At 42.3% G+C, this 18571-nt stretch overlaps 1 protein-coding gene across 5 annotated transcripts; it reads left to right on the top strand.

Moving 5' to 3' along the window:
- The first annotated feature begins 724 nt into the window (after positions 1–724).
- On the top strand, positions 725–18304 carry DDX3X (DEAD-box helicase 3 X-linked). 5 transcript variants are annotated; one of them, XM_025371631.1, is made up of 17 exons: positions 725–1217; positions 4284–4341; positions 6063–6110; positions 8890–9022; positions 9896–10054; positions 10133–10232; positions 10609–10744; positions 11133–11218; positions 11429–11527; positions 11636–11796; positions 12545–12689; positions 13107–13251; positions 14250–14431; positions 14523–14640; positions 14876–15029; positions 15335–15471; positions 15659–18304. In XM_025371631.1, the coding sequence occupies exons 1-17, from the start codon at positions 1173–1175 to the stop codon at positions 15736–15738; spliced, it is 1986 nt and encodes a 661-aa protein (XP_025227416.1). In that variant the 5' UTR covers positions 725–1172; the 3' UTR covers positions 15739–18304. The 5 variants fall into 5 exon arrangements, with proteins under 5 accessions (XP_025227416.1, XP_025227417.1, XP_025227419.1 ...); XM_025371632.1 differs by having other exon boundaries at positions 6066–6110; positions 15332–15471; positions 15659–18298; XM_025371634.1 differs by having other exon boundaries at positions 14948–15029; positions 15332–15471; positions 15659–18298.
- The last annotated feature ends 267 nt before the right edge of the window (positions 18305–18571 follow it).

The following is an 18571-nucleotide window of genomic DNA, read 5'->3' as shown; positions in this document are numbered from 1 at the left end:
AGCAGCTGGGTGCCCAGCGAGAAGAAGCTAGGGGCAAATGTAGCCCGCATTCCTGCGGAGGGCAGGGGTCCCGGGAGGGCGCGCCAGCGGCGGCTCTGGATCAGCGCGTGACTGTCTCATTGTTCCCTCACCGCGGGGGGTGGGGGCGCGCGCGCACACGTCGGGGGGTTGGCCGGGAGGGGCCATTGTGTGTTTCTAGGCGGCGCCCCCGCTGCCTAGGCAACAGCGCAGGGAGGTGTCGGGCCACCAGCGCGCCGCCGGCTCCCCTCCATTTCCCCCCGACTCCCGCCCCGTCACCATCCTGCCCTCCTCCTTTCCCCTTCCTCCGCTCCCCTCTTTTTCCTCCCCCTCCTCCCCTTCCCTCTGTTCTCTCCTCCTCTTCCCCGCCCCCCCCCCCCGTCCCGAGCACTCTATATTCAAGCCACCGTTTCCTGCTTCACAAAATGGCCACCGCACGCGACACCTGCGGTCACGTGGCCTGCCGCCCTCTCGGTTTCGGGACTGTCTGCCTAGCTCCGACTTCGGGGAGGCTACACTAGGAAGACCGAGGGCAGATTAGACCGGAGAAATCCCACCACATCTCCAAGCCCGGGAACTGAGAGAGGAAGAAGAGTGAAGGCCAGTGTTGGAAAAAAAAAAAAAAAAAAGAAAAACAAAAAAAAAACCCAAGAAAAAAAACCCGAAAAACTAAAGCTGAGTGCATAGGGTTGGAAAGGGGAGCGAAGAGGCCTAGGTTAACATTTCCAGGCCTTTTAGCTGGTGGTAAACGGGAAACGCAAGTTCTCGCGAGATCTCGAGACCTCCGAGGCTGAGACTACGGTTTTAGCGGAGAGCACGGAAAGTGTAGCTCGGGAGAACTGGGACAGCATTTGGCGCTCCAAGCTCCAAGACAGGACTGCTAGGGGCGACGGGACTAAGTAGGAAATCCCGTGAGGTTAGACCTGAGGGCGCGCGCAGTAGCCGGGCATTAGTCGCCGCGACAGGGGATTGCAGTGTGAGAGGGAGGGCACACGTTGTACGTGCTGACGTAGCGGGCTTTCAAGCGGGTATATTAGATCCGTGGCCGCGCGGTGCGCTCCAGAGCCGCAGTTCTCCCGTGAGAGGGCCTTCGCGGTGGAACAGACACACTCGCTTAGCAGCGGAAGATTCCGAGTTCTCGGTACTCTTCAGGGATGAGTCATGTGGCGGTGGAAAATGCGCTCGGGCTGGACCAGCAGGTGAGCCGCAAGGACCCCACTGGGCTGGCTGCTGCGTGAATCCCTCCTCTGACCTAACCTGGCTAATGGCGCAGCGCTAACCGGGACCCTTACTTTTCATTTCCTGGGTGCCCCGGGCTGGCGGGTGTGAGTGCCCCGGGGCTATGGAGGGACAGTAACGTTGGTTGGGGCTGTTGCCCGGGCCCGGTCTCGGCCCGCTGTATTGTCCCCGGGACGAGCACAATGGCGGCTTTTGTGTGTGCGTGCGCAGGCGGGCGGAGGGGGGAGGGAGTGCGCGCGCTCTGGCGGGGACGCGCATGCGCGAACCCCGACTGATTAGTGACCGGGGGGTGGTTTGCGGGAGTGCGCAGCGCGGCGGGACGCGACTGGAGACCCTTTTGGCCTGGAGGGTTTCGGCCTTCACGGCTGGCGCAGCCTGGATTCCCGTCTGGAGGACCCGGCGGCATCCGGTGTTTGCGTGCCTGCGAGCAAGGGGTGGAACGCGGCCCAGGAATGTGGGAGGGGGCGGCGCGGCGGGGAGGGGGTGGCCTTCGTTTGGGGTAATGGCGGCGGTCTCTTTTGTGTGGTACTGGGAGGCGCTGTGGCTCACTCCCGGGAGACGGCGGGTCCCGGGCGGGCGAGGGCCTGGAAAGGAGGATGGAATGGGCGTCTTGTTTTTCCCGGGTTCCTTCCGCAGGCCTTTTCGCTTCAGCCCAGGGTCCGCAGGCCCGGCGCCGCGGCCGGGGAGGCTGCGTTTCCGGAGTGGAAAGTTTTGTGACGCAGAAGATTGGGGAGGAGTGGGGGCGGGGAGGGGAGGCAGGAATGGGCCGCTGGGCTCTGGAGATAGAGGTTAGACGCGGCGGGGAGGTTAGCCAGCGAGGCCCTTTCTCCTCCTTGCTTGGCCCAGGTTGTCCCTGTGTGGCGAGTTAGCCGGGAGCCCCGCGTTTTTCTGGAGTGGAGGGGTCATCGCGGGTTGTGGGAGTGTCTTCATGTTAGTGACTTTGATCCAGGAATCCGCCATTGGAAAAACACCCGGCTTTTGGGGGAAGTAAACAGTTTTGTTGTTGACTTGTTGCTGCCTGTGGAGTAGAATCTCGCGATGGGTCCGAGGCCCCCCCAGTCTTTTAGACAGAATCCCCTCTTCTAAGGATTTAGGGGCAGAGGAGAGGAGGACGTGTGATCTGAGAGAAGGTTTTGGGCTTTGGTGGCAGGAAGACTGCATCCCGCCGCAACAGTGGCACCACGTTTCAGATAAGCTCTTGTGTGGGTTATGCGGAGCCTTTAAATACAATTCTGATTAGGAGTTGATTTCACAAACTCCGGAATAATTCTGGGACTAAGTTTAGTGGCACAAATTAATTGAATACATATTTTAATGTAGTCATATGTAATATTTTTTAGGAATTGATCTGTTCCTTTGGGAGCATTTTCTCCCTGTTAATGAAGCAATTATATTAAATCCTCTAATTGTTGACACTTCATATGTTGAATTGAACCCAGACATTTTAACAATCTACCAGCAGCACAGAGTATTCCCAGTTTTACCATTTTCCATTTAGCTACAGTGTCCTTTTAAGGATTCTAGGCAGCAGTGAACCTTATTTAAAAAGCAAAATTGTACTATAACAAGTGCAAAAGGAAAGTTTGTGGTTCTGCCGTGCTTTAAAGTATTAACGGTAGCAAGAGAAAGCGCGGTGGTGTTTTTTCTCATAGAAATTCTGGAAATTAGGTGCCTGAAGTCTTACACTCAGCATCTGCTTCCAGTTTTCAGTGACTCCATTGATGATGCGTGCAGTTTGGCAGTATCATACTGAGCTTTAAACACAAGATTTATAAACATGGTATATAGTGTATCTTTTGCAAACAGGTTGGCAACGGTACTGTGTAACTTGGTCTTTTGTGGCTTTTTTGAGAAAAATGAAACACTTTGCATGTACAGTTTTTTCCACCAACTACTTGTGAGTAGTTCCTGGTTAGTTATACAACGTTACGAAGGTAGCATATAACCCTTTTCAAGAATGTTGAGGCTTTTGAGATACCAGTGTAAGGGAGATGGGTAGAAATATAGATGAAAGGCACTAAAACGTCCTACTCCCTAAGAGCATTGAATGCCAGTTGTACCATTTATTCAAAGTCATTTTTGAACTTCTGTTACAATGGGGTAATAAACAAGTAACTACTTCAAGCCGGGCTCATGCTTGTAATCCCAGCGCTTTGGGAGGCCAAGGCAGGTGGATCACCTGACCTGTGGTCAGGAGGCCAGCCTGGCCAACATGGCGAAACCCCGTCTCTACTAAAAATACAAAAAGCCTAGCGTGGTGGCGCACCCCTGTAATACCAGCTACTCGGGGAGGCGGAGATTGCAGTGAGCCGAGATCACACCACTGAATTCCAGCCTGGGTGACAGAGGGAGACTCTGTCTCAAAAAAAACAAACAAACGAATTAACAGTCAAACTACTTCAGAGTTGTGCTTAACACAGTGTTTTGTGTAAGTGGTTGGTATATTGCTTTTTTTTGTTGTTCTTAAGAGTACTACCCGACTAAAAATACGTAGGCAATATTTGGGGATGAAGGAACTAAAGAACGGCCAATTCAAAATTTGTCTTGACATTTTTCAGGTGTGCTTTTTAGGTTTAAAATACCAGGTACTACAGAAAGTTGGCGTTGGAAATGTTTATGACTGGCACTAAAACGAATCCCTTATCTATTTGACATTGAAGAATAATTTTGAGGTTCAGTGTAAGCTTTAGTTTGGTGATTAGGGAGCCTGTGCTATGGAACATGTTGCAGTGAAAATTCGTTTTGAATGAATGAATGAAATTTGGACAGTTTCTACTGAATAGCACAAGCATCTTGGTGTACCGCCTTCTGTAGTATACACAATAGTAATATTTTGCATTTGCCTAGAGCGTTACAGACTTGAAAGCATTCTTCGTCACTTTCTCATGAAGAGTTGGTATCAGCCCTGTGAGGTGGACTGGCCAACTACTTGAATGCAGTGCTAGCAAATGCTAGAGGGCGGGACTAGTTTTCTCTTAATACAGTATTTGAGCACATGGGGTGCTAACCATCTCACTCTCTTCTAGTTTGCTGGCCTAGACCTGAACTCTTCAGATAATCAGAGTGGAGGAAGTACAGCCAGCAGTAAGTAAAACGTCTTACGGATTTACTGAATATTAGAGCTTAATGTCTTAAGATTTCATTGGGCTTATTTAAGATTTAAGAAATTTGCCTTTCAATTTTTACTGGTTAAAGAATTATGTAGTCTTTGTGTTACAGGGTTATGTAGTACCTAGTGATCAATCTAAAGCATTGTTGCCTTTTTTTTTTTTTTTTTTTTTTGTGAGATGGAGCTTCGCTCTTGTTGCCCAGGTTGAAGTGCAGTGGTGTGATCTCGGCTCACTGCAGTCTCTGCCTCCGGGTTCAAGCGATTCTCCTGCCTCAGCCTCCCGAGTAGCTGAGATTACAGGCATGCACCACCACACCTGGCTTATTTTGTATTTTTAGTAGAGATGGGGTTTCTCCATGTTGGTCAGGCTGGTCTCGAACTCCCTACCTCAGGTGATCTGCCTGCCTTGGCCTCCCAAAGTGCTGGGATTACAGGCATGAGCCACTGCGCCTGGAGAGCGTCGTCGTTGCCTTTCTAGCTGGCTCTCTTGAGTAAAAGCAGTTAACCATTGAAAGGAACCTTATTATATCATATTATCGCTAGAAGAGTTTTCGTCCATTATAAATCCTGAGCCCAGTTTAGAGGTGATGGGGAAGTGTCCCTGTTAACTGACTATATTCATCGGTTATAGCTGCTCCTTTCTCCTGAAGAACAGAAGACTATACTGAATTTTGGATTGGTGGTTAGGTTAGATTTTCAAATGTGTCATTTCTTTTAAAAAGGCATTAGAAAAGTTGCTTTTTTTCTTTTAAGGGGGGTTGTTTAGAGACTTGTTAGAGGTTAGTGTTAAGATAGGGGATCTTACTGGTTTATTATAACGTAATAAGGCAATAGACCCTTATGTTTAGCTCAGATCTCTTTCTACTTATTAAAACAAGTGGGTATGGACTGTGATGTGTCCTCATTTTTAGGCAAGAACAGGCTCACTGGGCACAAAATTGGTGTTTGCTTTAACTTTCACCTTATTTGTCATGCTAAGAATCTTTTAGGAACTGATTGTCCTAATGGAGATTTTTAAAAACGTTTAATTCAGTCCAGAAAAAGAAAGTTAAATGACGTGTTTACTAGTTATAAAGCAAATTGATTTTATTTGGGTTTATATTATGTGCTTTTTTTTGCTTATCCATAGTTTAGGCTGTATTCCTGCCTGCGTACAGAGCAGCCGTCAACTTAAACTCAGCAAGCCCCAAATTAAAACCTGCAATTCCTTGAAATTAACTCCCCTTTGCAGCTTTTCCTTATATGTTTATTGTATGTTTTGCAACTTACTGGCATAGAAACAAAAGATTGTGAGATTTATTACATGAGTAATCTTAAATTGTTACAGTAATACTTAATGCTGTAAGTGATCCTCTTAGTTTTTATGACAGTTCTCTTAAATCTAGCAGGCCTTTAAAAAAAGTCACATTAAATGACGACTAGTGGCTAAATGTGCTCAATTTGTGGATTTCAACTATTAGGTTCCAAATCAGCTTTTTTTTTTTTTTTTTTTTAAATCAAACTCCTTTCAGAGTTCTCCTTATGAAGTAATAACCCATTTAAAATTAGATTCTTTTTTTCTCCTCTCTCAATGTCCAGGTAAGTAATCAGATTGGAAGGCTGGAGATTTTAATTTCCCGGAATCATTTTTTAGTAACAGAAATTTAAATGGAAGGTTTTTTGGCATTTAATTATATATATATGTATTTTTTTTTAGAAGGGCGCTATATTCCTCCTCATTTAAGGAACCGAGAAGCTACTAAAGGTAGGTCCCCACAAGTAACTTCGTTGGTCTATTTTATTGCCTCCTTTAGAAGTTAGTCAAAGCCTTATGGAAAATGAGGCATTTGGGGGAAGTCTAAACATAGTGTTCTTTTATGCTTCTGTCAGCCTTGGTTCAAATATTAGAGCTTAATAACGTTGGAAAAACTCATCTAATGTTACACAGTGGGAAATTCGGCATTCCTGTGTCAAACTGTTCTGACGCCAAGGGCATGGTTTTGTACAGTTTCGCTAGTCTTGTGCTGAATCTGTTTGTAATCATTCACAGCATGGTTTTAGTTTGGAAGAGGTGGATGCCCCTACTGTGTCAACCAAGCTGCATAATGATAACAACCTGGTTATTTCTGTCTTGGCATAGTTGCCAGAAATGAAGATGGGCTTATCATAGAATAGTTAACAAGTTAGAGCGTTGGGAGTGATTCTCTGGTTTCATCTCCTTGCCTTGCTGCTGTTGAAGGGTTTTGTCCAAAATGTATTACACTATCTGGCGTCTTTCCCATTGCGATTGTAATGTAGTGATAGATAACAGCTAGTGTATGTTTCATATTATGAGACAGCTGTTCGGGTGCTTTATATTCTGTAAAATTAGACCATTCAAAATTTGGAGGAAAAGGGAAAGTCAGGAAAACTAAAGATAAGGAGGAGGGAAGATACTGTATAAAGAAGGCAAGATAGGAAGAGTGGAGAGTCCACAGGGGAGCACATGGTTTGCTGCTGTTCCTCTCCATATGTAGTCTGTGTTACCTTCACTGTCCTAGCGATACATGTATATAAAATCTGTATTACTTCTATGGGAAGATGACTTTGGCATTATATTCTTTTTTTATTTTTATTTTTATTTTTTTATTTTTGAGACAGAGCCTCGCTCTGTTGCCCAGGCTGGAGTTGCAGAGCCTCACTGCAACCTCCACCTCCTGGATTCAAGTGATTCTCCTGCCTCAGCCTCCCAAGTAGCTGGGATCACAGGCATGCGCCACCACGCCTGGCTAGTTTTTGTGTATTTTAGTATTTAGGGGTTTTGCCTTGTTGCCCAGGTTTGTGTGGAACTCCTGATCTCAAGTGATCCGCCCGCCTCAGCCTCCCAAAGTGCTGGGATTACAGGCGTGAGCCCCCGTGCCTGGCTGGCATTATATTCTTTTTAAGGGGAGGTTGCTGTGGAATTTGTCTTTATCATCATGGATGTTCTCAGTATTCTGAGTATACTAGCTAGAATTGACCCTCATGTATATGGCAGTATCATAGAGGTTTTAGAGCTGGAAGAGATCTGGCACTCTAACTCAACTATTTCTTGCTAGTAAAGGCTGTTGGTCACCTGACTGGCCTAACAGTAGGAGGTAGAAGGCAGAAGGAAAGTAACTGAATTCAGAAGCTGTTTCTGACTAATAAGGTGTTGCTGAAGCTAAACACTCTACTTGTGTTTAAACCCTCTATCTGTCTTTGGGCTAATTTACATGTTTGTCATCCACTTGGATATTTATAGCTGCACCCAGGAACCTTGTCTGTACTGAGAATATATAGTGATGAGGGTTTTTCTTTTTCCCAGGTATTCCTGATTGTCATCAAGCTTATAGTAGACGAACCACTAAAATAATAGTACCATTTGACAGTAGTATTCTTGTGCTTTATACTATTGAAACTGAAAAATATTGTATTAAACCAAGTAATCTGACAGTCTAAGAATGTTCTAAATGAATACCACCTCCAAGAAACATGGAAACAATAGTAACTGTTTCCTAGTAAACTCATTCACACCTATAAAATGAATGGAAATTAAATTGTGATGATCATACAACAGTATCATAATCAATGTGTTATAGGCAAAGCTGTTGACCACTTAGAGGTAGTATTCATTCAAAAACAAGTCAGATTGCTTGATTTAGTGTACAGTAAAATTTTTTTTTTTTTTTTTTTTTTTTGAGACAAGAGTTTCACTCGTTTCCTGTGCTGGAGTGCAATGGCGCGGGAGTGCAATGGCGCGACCTTGGCTCACTGCAACCTCCGCCTCCCAGGTTCAAGTGATTCTCCTACCTCATCCTCCTGAGTGGCTGGGATTGCAGACATGTGCCACCACGCCCGGCTAATTTTGTATTTTTAGAGAGACGGGATTTCTCCACGTTGGTCAGGCTAGTCTCGAACTCCTGACCTCAAGTGACCTGCCCGCCTTGGCCTCCCAAAGTGCTGGGATTACAGGCGTGAGCCACCGTTCCTGGCCAGTGGACAATATTTTCTGGTGGGGAGAATTAAAAACTTTGTCCTGGTGTAAACCAGCTGTAAATCTTGGTTGTCTTATAGGGCCATGGTAGGAATATCTTTTTTTTTTTTTTTTTTTTTTTTTTGAGACGGAGTCTCGCTGTGTCGCCCAGGCTGGAGTGCAGTGGCGCGATCTCGGCTCACTGCAAGCTCCGCCTCCCGGGTTCACGCCATTCTCCCGCCTCAGCCTCCGAGTAGCTGGGACTACAGGCGCCCGCCACCACGCCCGGCTAATTTTTTGTATTTTTAGTAGAGACGGGGTTTCACCGTGTTAGCCAGGATGGTCTCGATCTCCTGACCTCGTGATCCACCCGCCTCGGCCTCCCAAAGTGCTGGGATTACAGGCTTGAGCCACCGCGCCCGGCCGGTAGGAATATCTTGAGATTGAACCTCGAGCCCACAGAGATAAGATAGTCAGTGGAGGCCTTCAGATTCAGAAAGATTGATAATACCTTAACATGGTTCCTATTTCTAATTAATAATAAAATGGATTTGTGCTCTTTTAATCGAAGGTTTCTACGACAAAGACAGTTCAGGGTGGAGTTCTAGCAAAGATAAGGATGCGTATAGCAGTTTTGGATCTCGTAGTGATTCAAGAGGGAAGTCTAGCTTCTTCAGTGATCGTGGAAGTGGATCAAGGGGAAGGTAAGTGATTTCTTGTCTTACCACCTTATGTGTATGTGTAATAACAGTTTAGTAAGTCCTTATCCTGACCACCCATTTGGATGTCAAGCATTATGTCTGTTTAGTCATTGTATTTTCTTAGCTGTAAGAGGTTTTTACTAAATTGAACCTCTTAGTTAGAAATTAGATGAAAATAGGAATATGTTCATTGGCATAATGAAATGAGTTATTCTATTTCTCGAGTTTTATATGTTCCACTTAAAAGAGTAAGTTCCTCTAGTGAATGGCCTAATTTGGTTGGGATTTTTGTGGACTCTATAACAATTTCTAAATACCTTGTATTTTTGGTTACACAAGTATGGTGAACTGACCCCATGTGCCTAATAGCTGTTGTTAGTCCTGTGTCCTGATTTTTCGCAAACAGGCCTAAAACTCTAATAACATCTTAGTTCAGGTAAGGATTATTTTCTACCTTTTATCCAAAGTCACACAGGTGAATTGTCCTTTAAGTGACATCCTATTATAATTAGGACAATTGATATTTGGTGTGCTATTTTCTTCTTTTCCCTACCATTAAATATATTTGGATGAGCACTTTAAATGAAGGTTGTGAGCTGTTTGCCAGTTTCAAGTAAAATCTTTATTCTTAATTTTGTCATCTGCGAGGCTTTTTAGGCTATACGATTTTATAGAAATATAAAGATTACTGATTTTAGAAAATGAGGTTATGTAAATGATGCTGGTTAGAGAGCCTTGTCAAATAACTCAGAATTGGATTGTTGACATCCTTATAGTTAGCCATAACTTAAGTCTCCAGATACAGTTCTAGAGTAGGGATAAGAATCTGATAATGGTTAAATGATATGATTCTGATTAATTGCTTGTGCTGCTCAGGTTTGATGATCGTGGACGGAGTGATTATGACGGCATTGGCAGCCGTGGTGACAGAAGTGGCTTTGGCAAATTTGAACGTGGTGGAAACAGTCGCTGGTGTGACAAATCAGATGAAGATGATTGGTCAAAACCACTCCCACCAAGTGAACGCTTGGAACAGTAAGTTTTTGAAGTGTATGTTACTTGTGATGAAGCATTATAGTATAACAAATGAACTTACCCATCTTTTGATTTGAGGGAACTCTTTTCTGGAGGCAACACTGGGATTAATTTTGAGAAATATGATGACATTCCAGTTGAGGCAACAGGCAACAACTGTCCTCCACATATTGAAAGTGTAAGTATTTTTACTTGACTTTTCAAGACACAGGGAGGTGTAAATGTTTTCATGGTACATTAGAATGTGAGGTGAGCTTCATAAAGTCATGTAGACCAGCAGCTTCATAGATTTGTGGAAAAGGAGAAGTTGAGTTCAGTGTCACCATTAAGAATAATTTATTACCTAAAATAGAAAATGGGTCAAACATAGGAACAACCCAAAGTCTTCTCCAATGTGCAGTAAGCCTGGGGGTTGTTTTTTCTCAAAAGTATAATATGGTAATTTTCTTAAACTATAAGCTGAGTTACAAATCAGCTGTTGGTTGTTTCCATTATTAGTATAAAACAGAAATAGCTTTAGATAGCATTTCTAACCCCATTGAATTTCTTCACAGTTCAGTGATGTTGAGATGGGAGAAATTATCATGGGAAACATTGAGCTTACTCGTTATACTCGCCCAACTCCAGTGCAGAAGCATGCTATTCCTATTATCAAAGAGAAAAGAGACTTGATGGCTTGTGCCCAAACAGGTAAGCTCAGCTCATAAGAGTAAAACATTATCATATTTTTTCTGTAAAGGACTAGACAATAAAATATTTTGTTTTTTATGGGCCATGCAGTTTTGCAGCTACTCAGCGCTGCTATTGGACTGTGAGAGAAGCCATAGATGATACATAAATTATTGGGTATGGCTGTATTCCGTAAGAGCTTTATTTATAAAAATAGCAGGCTTTATTTACAAAAATAGTCGTCTCAGTTTGCTGACTCCTCTTAGAGATGGACCAAAGAAGCCACTTTTTGGAAAACTTAATCATAAGCTAAAAGTACTAATTACTAGTAATAGGGCAGTTAAAAAACACTGTCATCTACCAATGTCTGTTTAAAATTAATGAGCAGGATTTGTTTGTTTTTGAACAGGGTCTGGAAAAACTGCAGCATTTCTCTTGCCCATCTTGAGTCAGATTTATTCAGATGGTCCAGGCGAGGCTTTGAGGGCCATGAAGGTAGATGTTTCTTTATAAAATGGGAAATTATTGTAGAACTTTGTAGGGGGCCATTGAGAGGGCTTTCTAAATGATGCTAAGACTTAAGTCGAATGAAAAACAGTTTTCAAGTGTAATCTGTAATCTATAAATTACAAAAGGGAATTATGTTGTGATGAACTTTTCAAACAGGGTAGGTAGAGTTAACTTAAAAATTGATTTATTTCTTAGGAAAATGGAAGGTATGGGCGCCGCAAACAGTACCCAATCTCCTTGGTATTAGCACCAACGAGAGAGTTGGCAGTACAGATCTACGAGGAAGCCAGAAAAGTAAGTATGAGTTCCAGTGATTATTAGCTTTTTCATTGATTCTAATTAAATGTTTTATGAATATGTAAAAATTTTGATCTTGAAGTTCATAACTTTTTTTGCTTACAGTTTTCATACCGATCTAGAGTTCGTCCTTGCGTGGTTTATGGTGGTGCCGATATTGGTCAGCAGATTCGAGACTTGGAACGTGGATGCCATTTGTTAGTAGCCACTCCAGGACGTCTAGTGGATATGATGGAAAGAGGAAAGATTGGATTAGACTTTTGCAAGTATGTTTTTTTGTTTTGTTTTGTTTTGTTTTTGGTGGAGTTTCACTCTTGTTGCCCAGGCTGGAGTGCCATGGCACGATCTCGGCTCACTGCAACCTCACCTCCCGGGTTCAAGTGGCTCTCCTGCCTCAGCCTCCCAAGTAGCTGGGATTACAGGCATGTGCCACTACGCCCAGCTAATTTTTGTATTTTTAGTAGAGATGGGGTTTCTCCGTGTTGGTCAGGCTGGTCACGAACTCCCAACCTCAGGTGATCCACCTGCCTTGGCCTCCCAAAGTGCTGGGATTACAGGCATGAGCCATCGGCGCTTGGCTATGTTAATTTTTAAATGTATGGGATGCAGTATTAAAGTTACTGGCCATTAGGTTTGTGGTGGTGGCAACATTGTCTAAATTTTAAGATTGAGAAGTGATGTATTTCAGACATCTAACTTTTATAAAAATCTTGTTCATGGTAATTTTAATGTTGAAAAATCAGTAGTAACATCTTGGTGGAGGCTTAGAATGATCAGCTCGTGGGACAGTCAACTAGGATGGGCTAATTTGGCTGTGTAATCTTGAATGACTTATGTAGTGGCAAGGATCCTGTGCTGGGTCTGTAAAATTACGCAGTGTGAGGCACCACCTTAATGAATATATAATTGTAATAACTTACACAATTGCAATTATACTAACAGCCATACTAAAACCATCTTGATTTCTTCTCATTCTAAACTCAGGTTTGTTTTTTTTTTTTCATGACATGACAGATACTTGGTGTTAGATGAAGCTGATCGGATGTTGGATATGGGGTTTGAGCCTCAGATTCGTAGAATAGTTGAACAAGATACTATGCCTCCAAAGGGTGTCCGCCACACTATGATGTTTAGTGCTACTTTTCCTAAGGAGATACAGGTACTGTTGGATGTTGCAAATTTTATTTATTTATTTATTTATTTTATTTATTTTTTTGAGACGGAGTCTCGCTCTGTCGCCCAGGAGTGCAGTGGCCGGATCTCAGCTCACTGCAAGCTCCGCCTCCTGGGTTTACGCCATTCTTCTGCCTCAGCCTCCAGGTAGCTGGGACTACAGGTGCCCGCCACCGCGCCCGGCTAGTTGTTTTTTTTTTTTTGTTTTTTTTTTTTTTTTTGTCAGTAGAGACGGTTTCACCGTGTTAGCCAGGATGGTCTCGATCTCCTGACCTCGTGATCTGCCTGTCTCGGCCTCCCAAAGTGCTGGGATTACAGGCTTGAGCCACCGCGCCTGGCCCCGCAAATTTTATTTATTTAGAAATTTGTTTATCTCAGGTAATAAAAAATTTTTTTTTTTCAGATGCTGGCTCGTGATTTCTTAGATGAATATATCTTCTTGGCTGTAGGAAGAGTTGGCTCTACCTCTGAAAACATCACACAGAAAGTAGTTTGGGTGGAAGAATCAGACAAACGGTCATTTCTGCTTGACCTCCTAAATGCAACAGGTAACATGATTTTTTTTTTTTTTTTTTTTGAGACAGAGTCTCGCTCTGTTGCCCAGGCTGGAGTGCAGTGGTGCAATCTCGGCTCACTGCAAGCTCCGCCTCCTGGGTTCACGCCATTCTCCTGCTTCAGCCTCCCATGCTCCCATGTAGCTGGGACTACAGGCGCCCGCTACTGCATCCGGCTAATTTTTTGTATTTTTAGTAGAGACGGGGTTTCACCATGTTAGCCAGGATGGTCTCGATCTCCTGACCTCGTGATCTGCCCGTCTCGGGCTCCCAAAGTGCTGGGATTACAGGCCTCGTGAGCCACCGCGCCCGGCCAGCATTATGAATTTTTTATTTTTTTTAGAGATGGGGGTTTCTCTGTGTTGCCCAGGCTGGAGTGCAGGGGTTATTCACAGGCGCGATCCCATTACTGATCAGCATGGGAGTATTTGACCTGCTCTGTTTCTGACCTGGGCTGGTTCACCCCTCCTTAGACAACCTGGTGCTCCCTTGCTTCCGGGAGGTTATCATGTTGATCCCAAACTTAGTGTGGACACCTGATAGGCATAGTACACTACAGCCCAGAACTCGTAGACTTAGACAATCCTCCTGCCTCAGCCTCCAGAGTAGCTGGGCCTACAGGCACGTACCACTGCACCCATCTAAAATTATGAATAATTTTCATTGCTCTGGTGGTGATCCATTTGGGCTGGGTGCAGTGGTACGTGCATGTAGTCCCAGCTACTTGGCAGGCTGAGGCTGTAGTATGCCATGATTGCACCTGTGAATGGCCAGTTTACTCCCAGCCTGGGCAATATAGTGAGACCCCCATCTCTTAAATGTATTTGGATTACCTTTATTACTTTTCCTCCTCAATTCAAAACATGCTGTTAAAAGCCCATTTTTAAGAAGATATGTATGTATTTTAATTGACACATGAAAATTGTGCATACATAAGTGCAAAGAGAACTAAGCCATATTAGTGACAAAAACCTATAATTTTTCAACGACAGGCAAGGATTCACTGACTTTAGTGTTTGTGGAGACCAAAAAGGGTGCAGATTCTCTGGAGGATTTCTTATACCATGAAGGATACGCATGTACCAGTATCCATGGAGACCGTTCTCAGAGGGATAGGGAAGAGGCCCTTCACCAGTTCCGCTCAGGAAAAAGCCCAATTCTAGTGGCTACAGCAGTATGTATAAACATCTTTCTTTGATTCAAGTTGAGCATGTTCAAGTATTTTTCTTTTAAGTGGGCCATATCTCATATAAGTTATTTTCCAGGTAGCAGCAAGAGGACTGGACATTTCAAATGTGAAACATGTTATCAATTTTGACTTGCCAAGTGATATTGAAGAATACGTACATCGCATTGGTCGTACAGGACGTGTAGGAAACCTTGGTAAGTATTTGATTACTTGATGATTTCATGTTTTTAGCTGTGATGCGTGCAGCAAAGAACTTGCTAGGATCTAAAATACATTTTTAACAATGAAAGTGACAAAGATTTTGCTCAAAGCACTTGTTTAAATAATAGATTGTAATATTTTAAATATTTCTGCATAGGAAAGTAAGAAGAGTAGCAAGTTACTTTGTGGAAGACGTTTGTTTATATAGTTTTTTGGGGACTCTTTTAGGCCTGGCAACCTCATTCTTTAACGAGAGGAACATAAATATTACTAAGGATTTGTTGGATCTTCTTGTTGAAGCTAAACAAGAAGTGCCATCTTGGTTAGAAAACATGGCTTATGAACACCACTACAAGGGTAGCAGTCGTGGACGTTCTAAGAGGTGAGGTATATATGGTGTAATAGGTGTTCACTTACAGTTTCTAGTGTTTCCTCTGCATGCATAATGTCCAGCGTTAACTTCACAGTATTTAAAAAGCTGAATTATCTTAGGCTTTCTAGATTCTTTGGTAAGGGGTTGTATTAGAATGGATGACACTCCATTCTAATGTTGGGGAAAATATGGCTGGATGGGGAATTGTTTGAATGGAAAAATAGAAATTGGTCATTGGGAAGTATGTAAGAGTTAGGTTACTTCAGTGGAATTTCATCTTCATGTGAACCAACATAAATTTTTTCTTATAGTAGCAGATTTAGTGGAGGGTTTGGTGCCAGAGACTACCGACAAAGTAGTGGTGCCAGCAGTTCCAGCTTCAGCAGCAGCCGTGCAAGCAGCAGCCGCAGTGGCGGAGGTGGCCACGGTAGCAGCAGAGGATTCGGTGGAGGTAGTGTTAATCTGTAACTTCATAGCTTTGGGAAGGGTTTTTTTCCGTTTAGTCATCTTTTTCAAAGTCTAATTAAACCATTTAAGATCAGCACTATAGAAACTTGATGGCAAAGTACTTAAGGGAAGGATTGTATTTAATGATGGATAACTTCATTAATTTATCTCTCTTTTAAATCTCTCATTAGGTGGCTATGGAGGCTTTTACAACAGTGATGGATATGGAGGAAATTATAACTCCCAGGGGGTTGACTGGTGGGGTAACTGAGCCTGCTTTGCAGTAGGTCACCCTGCCAAACAAGCTAATATGGAAACCACATGTAACTTAGCCAGACTATACCTTGTGTAGCTTCAAGAACTCGCAGTACATTACCAGCTGTGATTCTCCACTGAAATTTTTTTTTTAAGGGAGCTCAAGGTCACAAGAAGAAATGAAAGTAACAATCAGCAGCCCTGTTCAGAAGGTGGTTTGAAGACTTCATTGCTGTAGTTTGGATTAACTCCCCTCCCGCCTACCCCCATCCCAAACTGCATTTATAATTTTGTGACTGAGGATCATTTGTTTGTTAATGTACTGTGCCTTTAACTTTAGACAACTTTTTATTTTGATGTCCTGTTGGCTCAGTAATGCTCAAGATATCAATTGTTTTGACAAAATAAATTTACTGAACTTGGGCTAAAATCAAACCTTGGCACACAGGTGTGATACAACTTAACAGGAATCATCGATTCATCCATAAATAATATAAGGAAAAACTTATGCAGTAGCCTGCATTAGGGCTTTTTGATACTTGCAGATTGGGGGAAAACAAACAACAAATGTCTTGAAGCATATTAATGGAATTAGTTTCTAATGTGGCAAACTGTATTAAGTTAAAGTTCTGATTTGCTCACTCTATCCTGGATAGGTATTTAGAACCTGATAGTCTTTAAGCCATTCCAGTCATGATAAGGTGATGTATGAATACATGCATACATTCAAAGCACTGTTTTCAAAGTTAATGCAAGTAAATACAGCAATTCCTCTTTCAACGTTTAGGCAGATCATTAATTAATGAGCTAGCCAAATGTGGGCATACTATTACAGGGAAAGTTTAAAGGTCTGATAACTTGAAATAGGTTTTTAGGAGAATTCATCTACTTAGACTTTTTAAATGCCTGCCATAAATGAAATTGAAATGGTAGAATGGCTGACCACAGCAATGACCAGCCCTCATTAGGGCCTTGGATGATTTTTGGTCTAATAACGCATGCTAGTGTTGATGTTTTTTGGTCAAGAGGGTATGAACAGGAAGAATTAAATGCAGCAGGCTTTATTTTAAATGCCGATTCACATTACTCTGTTCAAGCTGCGTTGAGATGTTAAACTGGCTTACTATAGACTTTGTAAAATGGCTCCAGAAGAGTAACAAACTGAAATCTTTGAGATCACACAGGTTGGAAATATGTACATAACTGCACAAGGTGTCAATTCTGCTCTACAGTGCAGTTTTAGTCAGTTTTAGTTGCATAGGTTTCCATTGTATTTATAGTCTGTTTATGCTAAATCTGGCCAAAGATGAGCATTGTCCACCACTAAAATGCCTCTGCCACTTTGAATTCTGTGCTAATTTTGTGGCCAGAATGCAGTGATGAAAACGCTCCATCTTTTTACAGTGGCATAGGAAGACGGCAAAAATTTCCTAAAGTGCAATAGATTTTCAAGTGTATTGTGCCTTGTTCTAAAACTTTTATTAAGTAGGTGCACTTGACAGTATTGAGGTCATTTGTTATGGTGCTATTTCAATTAGTCTAGGTTTAGGCCCTTGTACATTTTGCCCATAACTTTTTACAAAGTACTTCTTTTATTGCACATTCAGAGAATTTTATATATATGTCTTGTGTGCGTGTCCTTAAACTTCCAATCTTACTTTGTCTCTTGGAGATTGTTGAACGCAGCTTGTCTAGGAAGGGGATGGGACTAGATTCTAAAATTTATTTGGGACCATGGGAATGATAGTTGAGAAGAAAACTATTTGCACACGACAGATTTCTAGATACTTTTTGCTGCTAGTTTTATGTAATATTTATTGAACATTTTGACAAATATTTATTTTTGTAAGCCTAAAAGTGATTCTTTGAAAGTTTAAAGAAACTTGACCAAAAGACAGTACAAAAACACTGGCACTTGAATGTTGAATGTCACCGTATGCGTGAAATTATATATTTCGGGGTAGTGTGAGCTTTTAATGTTAAGTCATATTAAACTCTTAAGTCAAATTAAGCAGACCCGGCGTTGGCAGTGTAGCCATAACTTTCTGATGTTAGTAAAAACAAAATTGGCGACTTGAAATTAAATCATGCCAAGGTTTTGATACACTTGTCTTAAGATATTAATGAAACACTTCAAAACACTGATGTGAAGTGTCCAGAATCTCAGATGTTTGTTGTGTGAATTTTGTTTAGTTGTGTGTTTTTTTTTGTTTGTTTTTTTTTCAGTGAATGTCTGGCACATTGCAATCCTCAAACATGTGGTTATCTTTGTTGTATTGGCATAATCAGTGACTTGTACATTCAGCAGTAGCATTTGAGCAAGTTTTATCAGCAAGCAATATTTTCAGTTAATAAGGTTTCAAAAATCATGTAAGGATTTAAACTTGCTGAATGTAAAGATTGAACCTCAAGTCACTGTAGCTTTAGTAATTGCTTATTGTATTAGTTTAGATGCTAGCACTGCATGTGCTGTGCATATTCTGATTTTATTAAAATAAAAAGTTGAACTGCACAGTCTCCTTTGTTGTTGTCAATTGTGGTTTACTTTCAGAGGTGAAAATAAAGTGCTCTTGCCTGAAAAATTGTAAAATGTTATTTTTTTGGTTGTCATCCAGTGCTGTTTTTTGAGATGCCTCTTGGATAAGTATTTGCAATGAAAGATACATAAGTATTTGCAATGAAAGATGAAGATGTTAGCTTGAAATACAGTGAAACAATTTTTGTAATAGATGGAAATCTAAAAGGCCCTTACTGATGTACAGCATGTACTAGAAATTGGCTTATACTTCCAAAAATTTTACATGGGTGAGAGTCTCACCGTTCTTCGAAGTATCCGATATGAAGGATGG

This window comes from Theropithecus gelada, chromosome X (assembly GCF_003255815.1).
Source record: "Theropithecus gelada isolate Dixy chromosome X, Tgel_1.0, whole genome shotgun sequence".
In the NCBI taxonomy this organism is placed as follows: Eukaryota; Metazoa; Chordata; class Mammalia; order Primates; family Cercopithecidae; genus Theropithecus; species Theropithecus gelada.
This window is presented reverse-complemented; position numbering and strand designations above follow the sequence as displayed.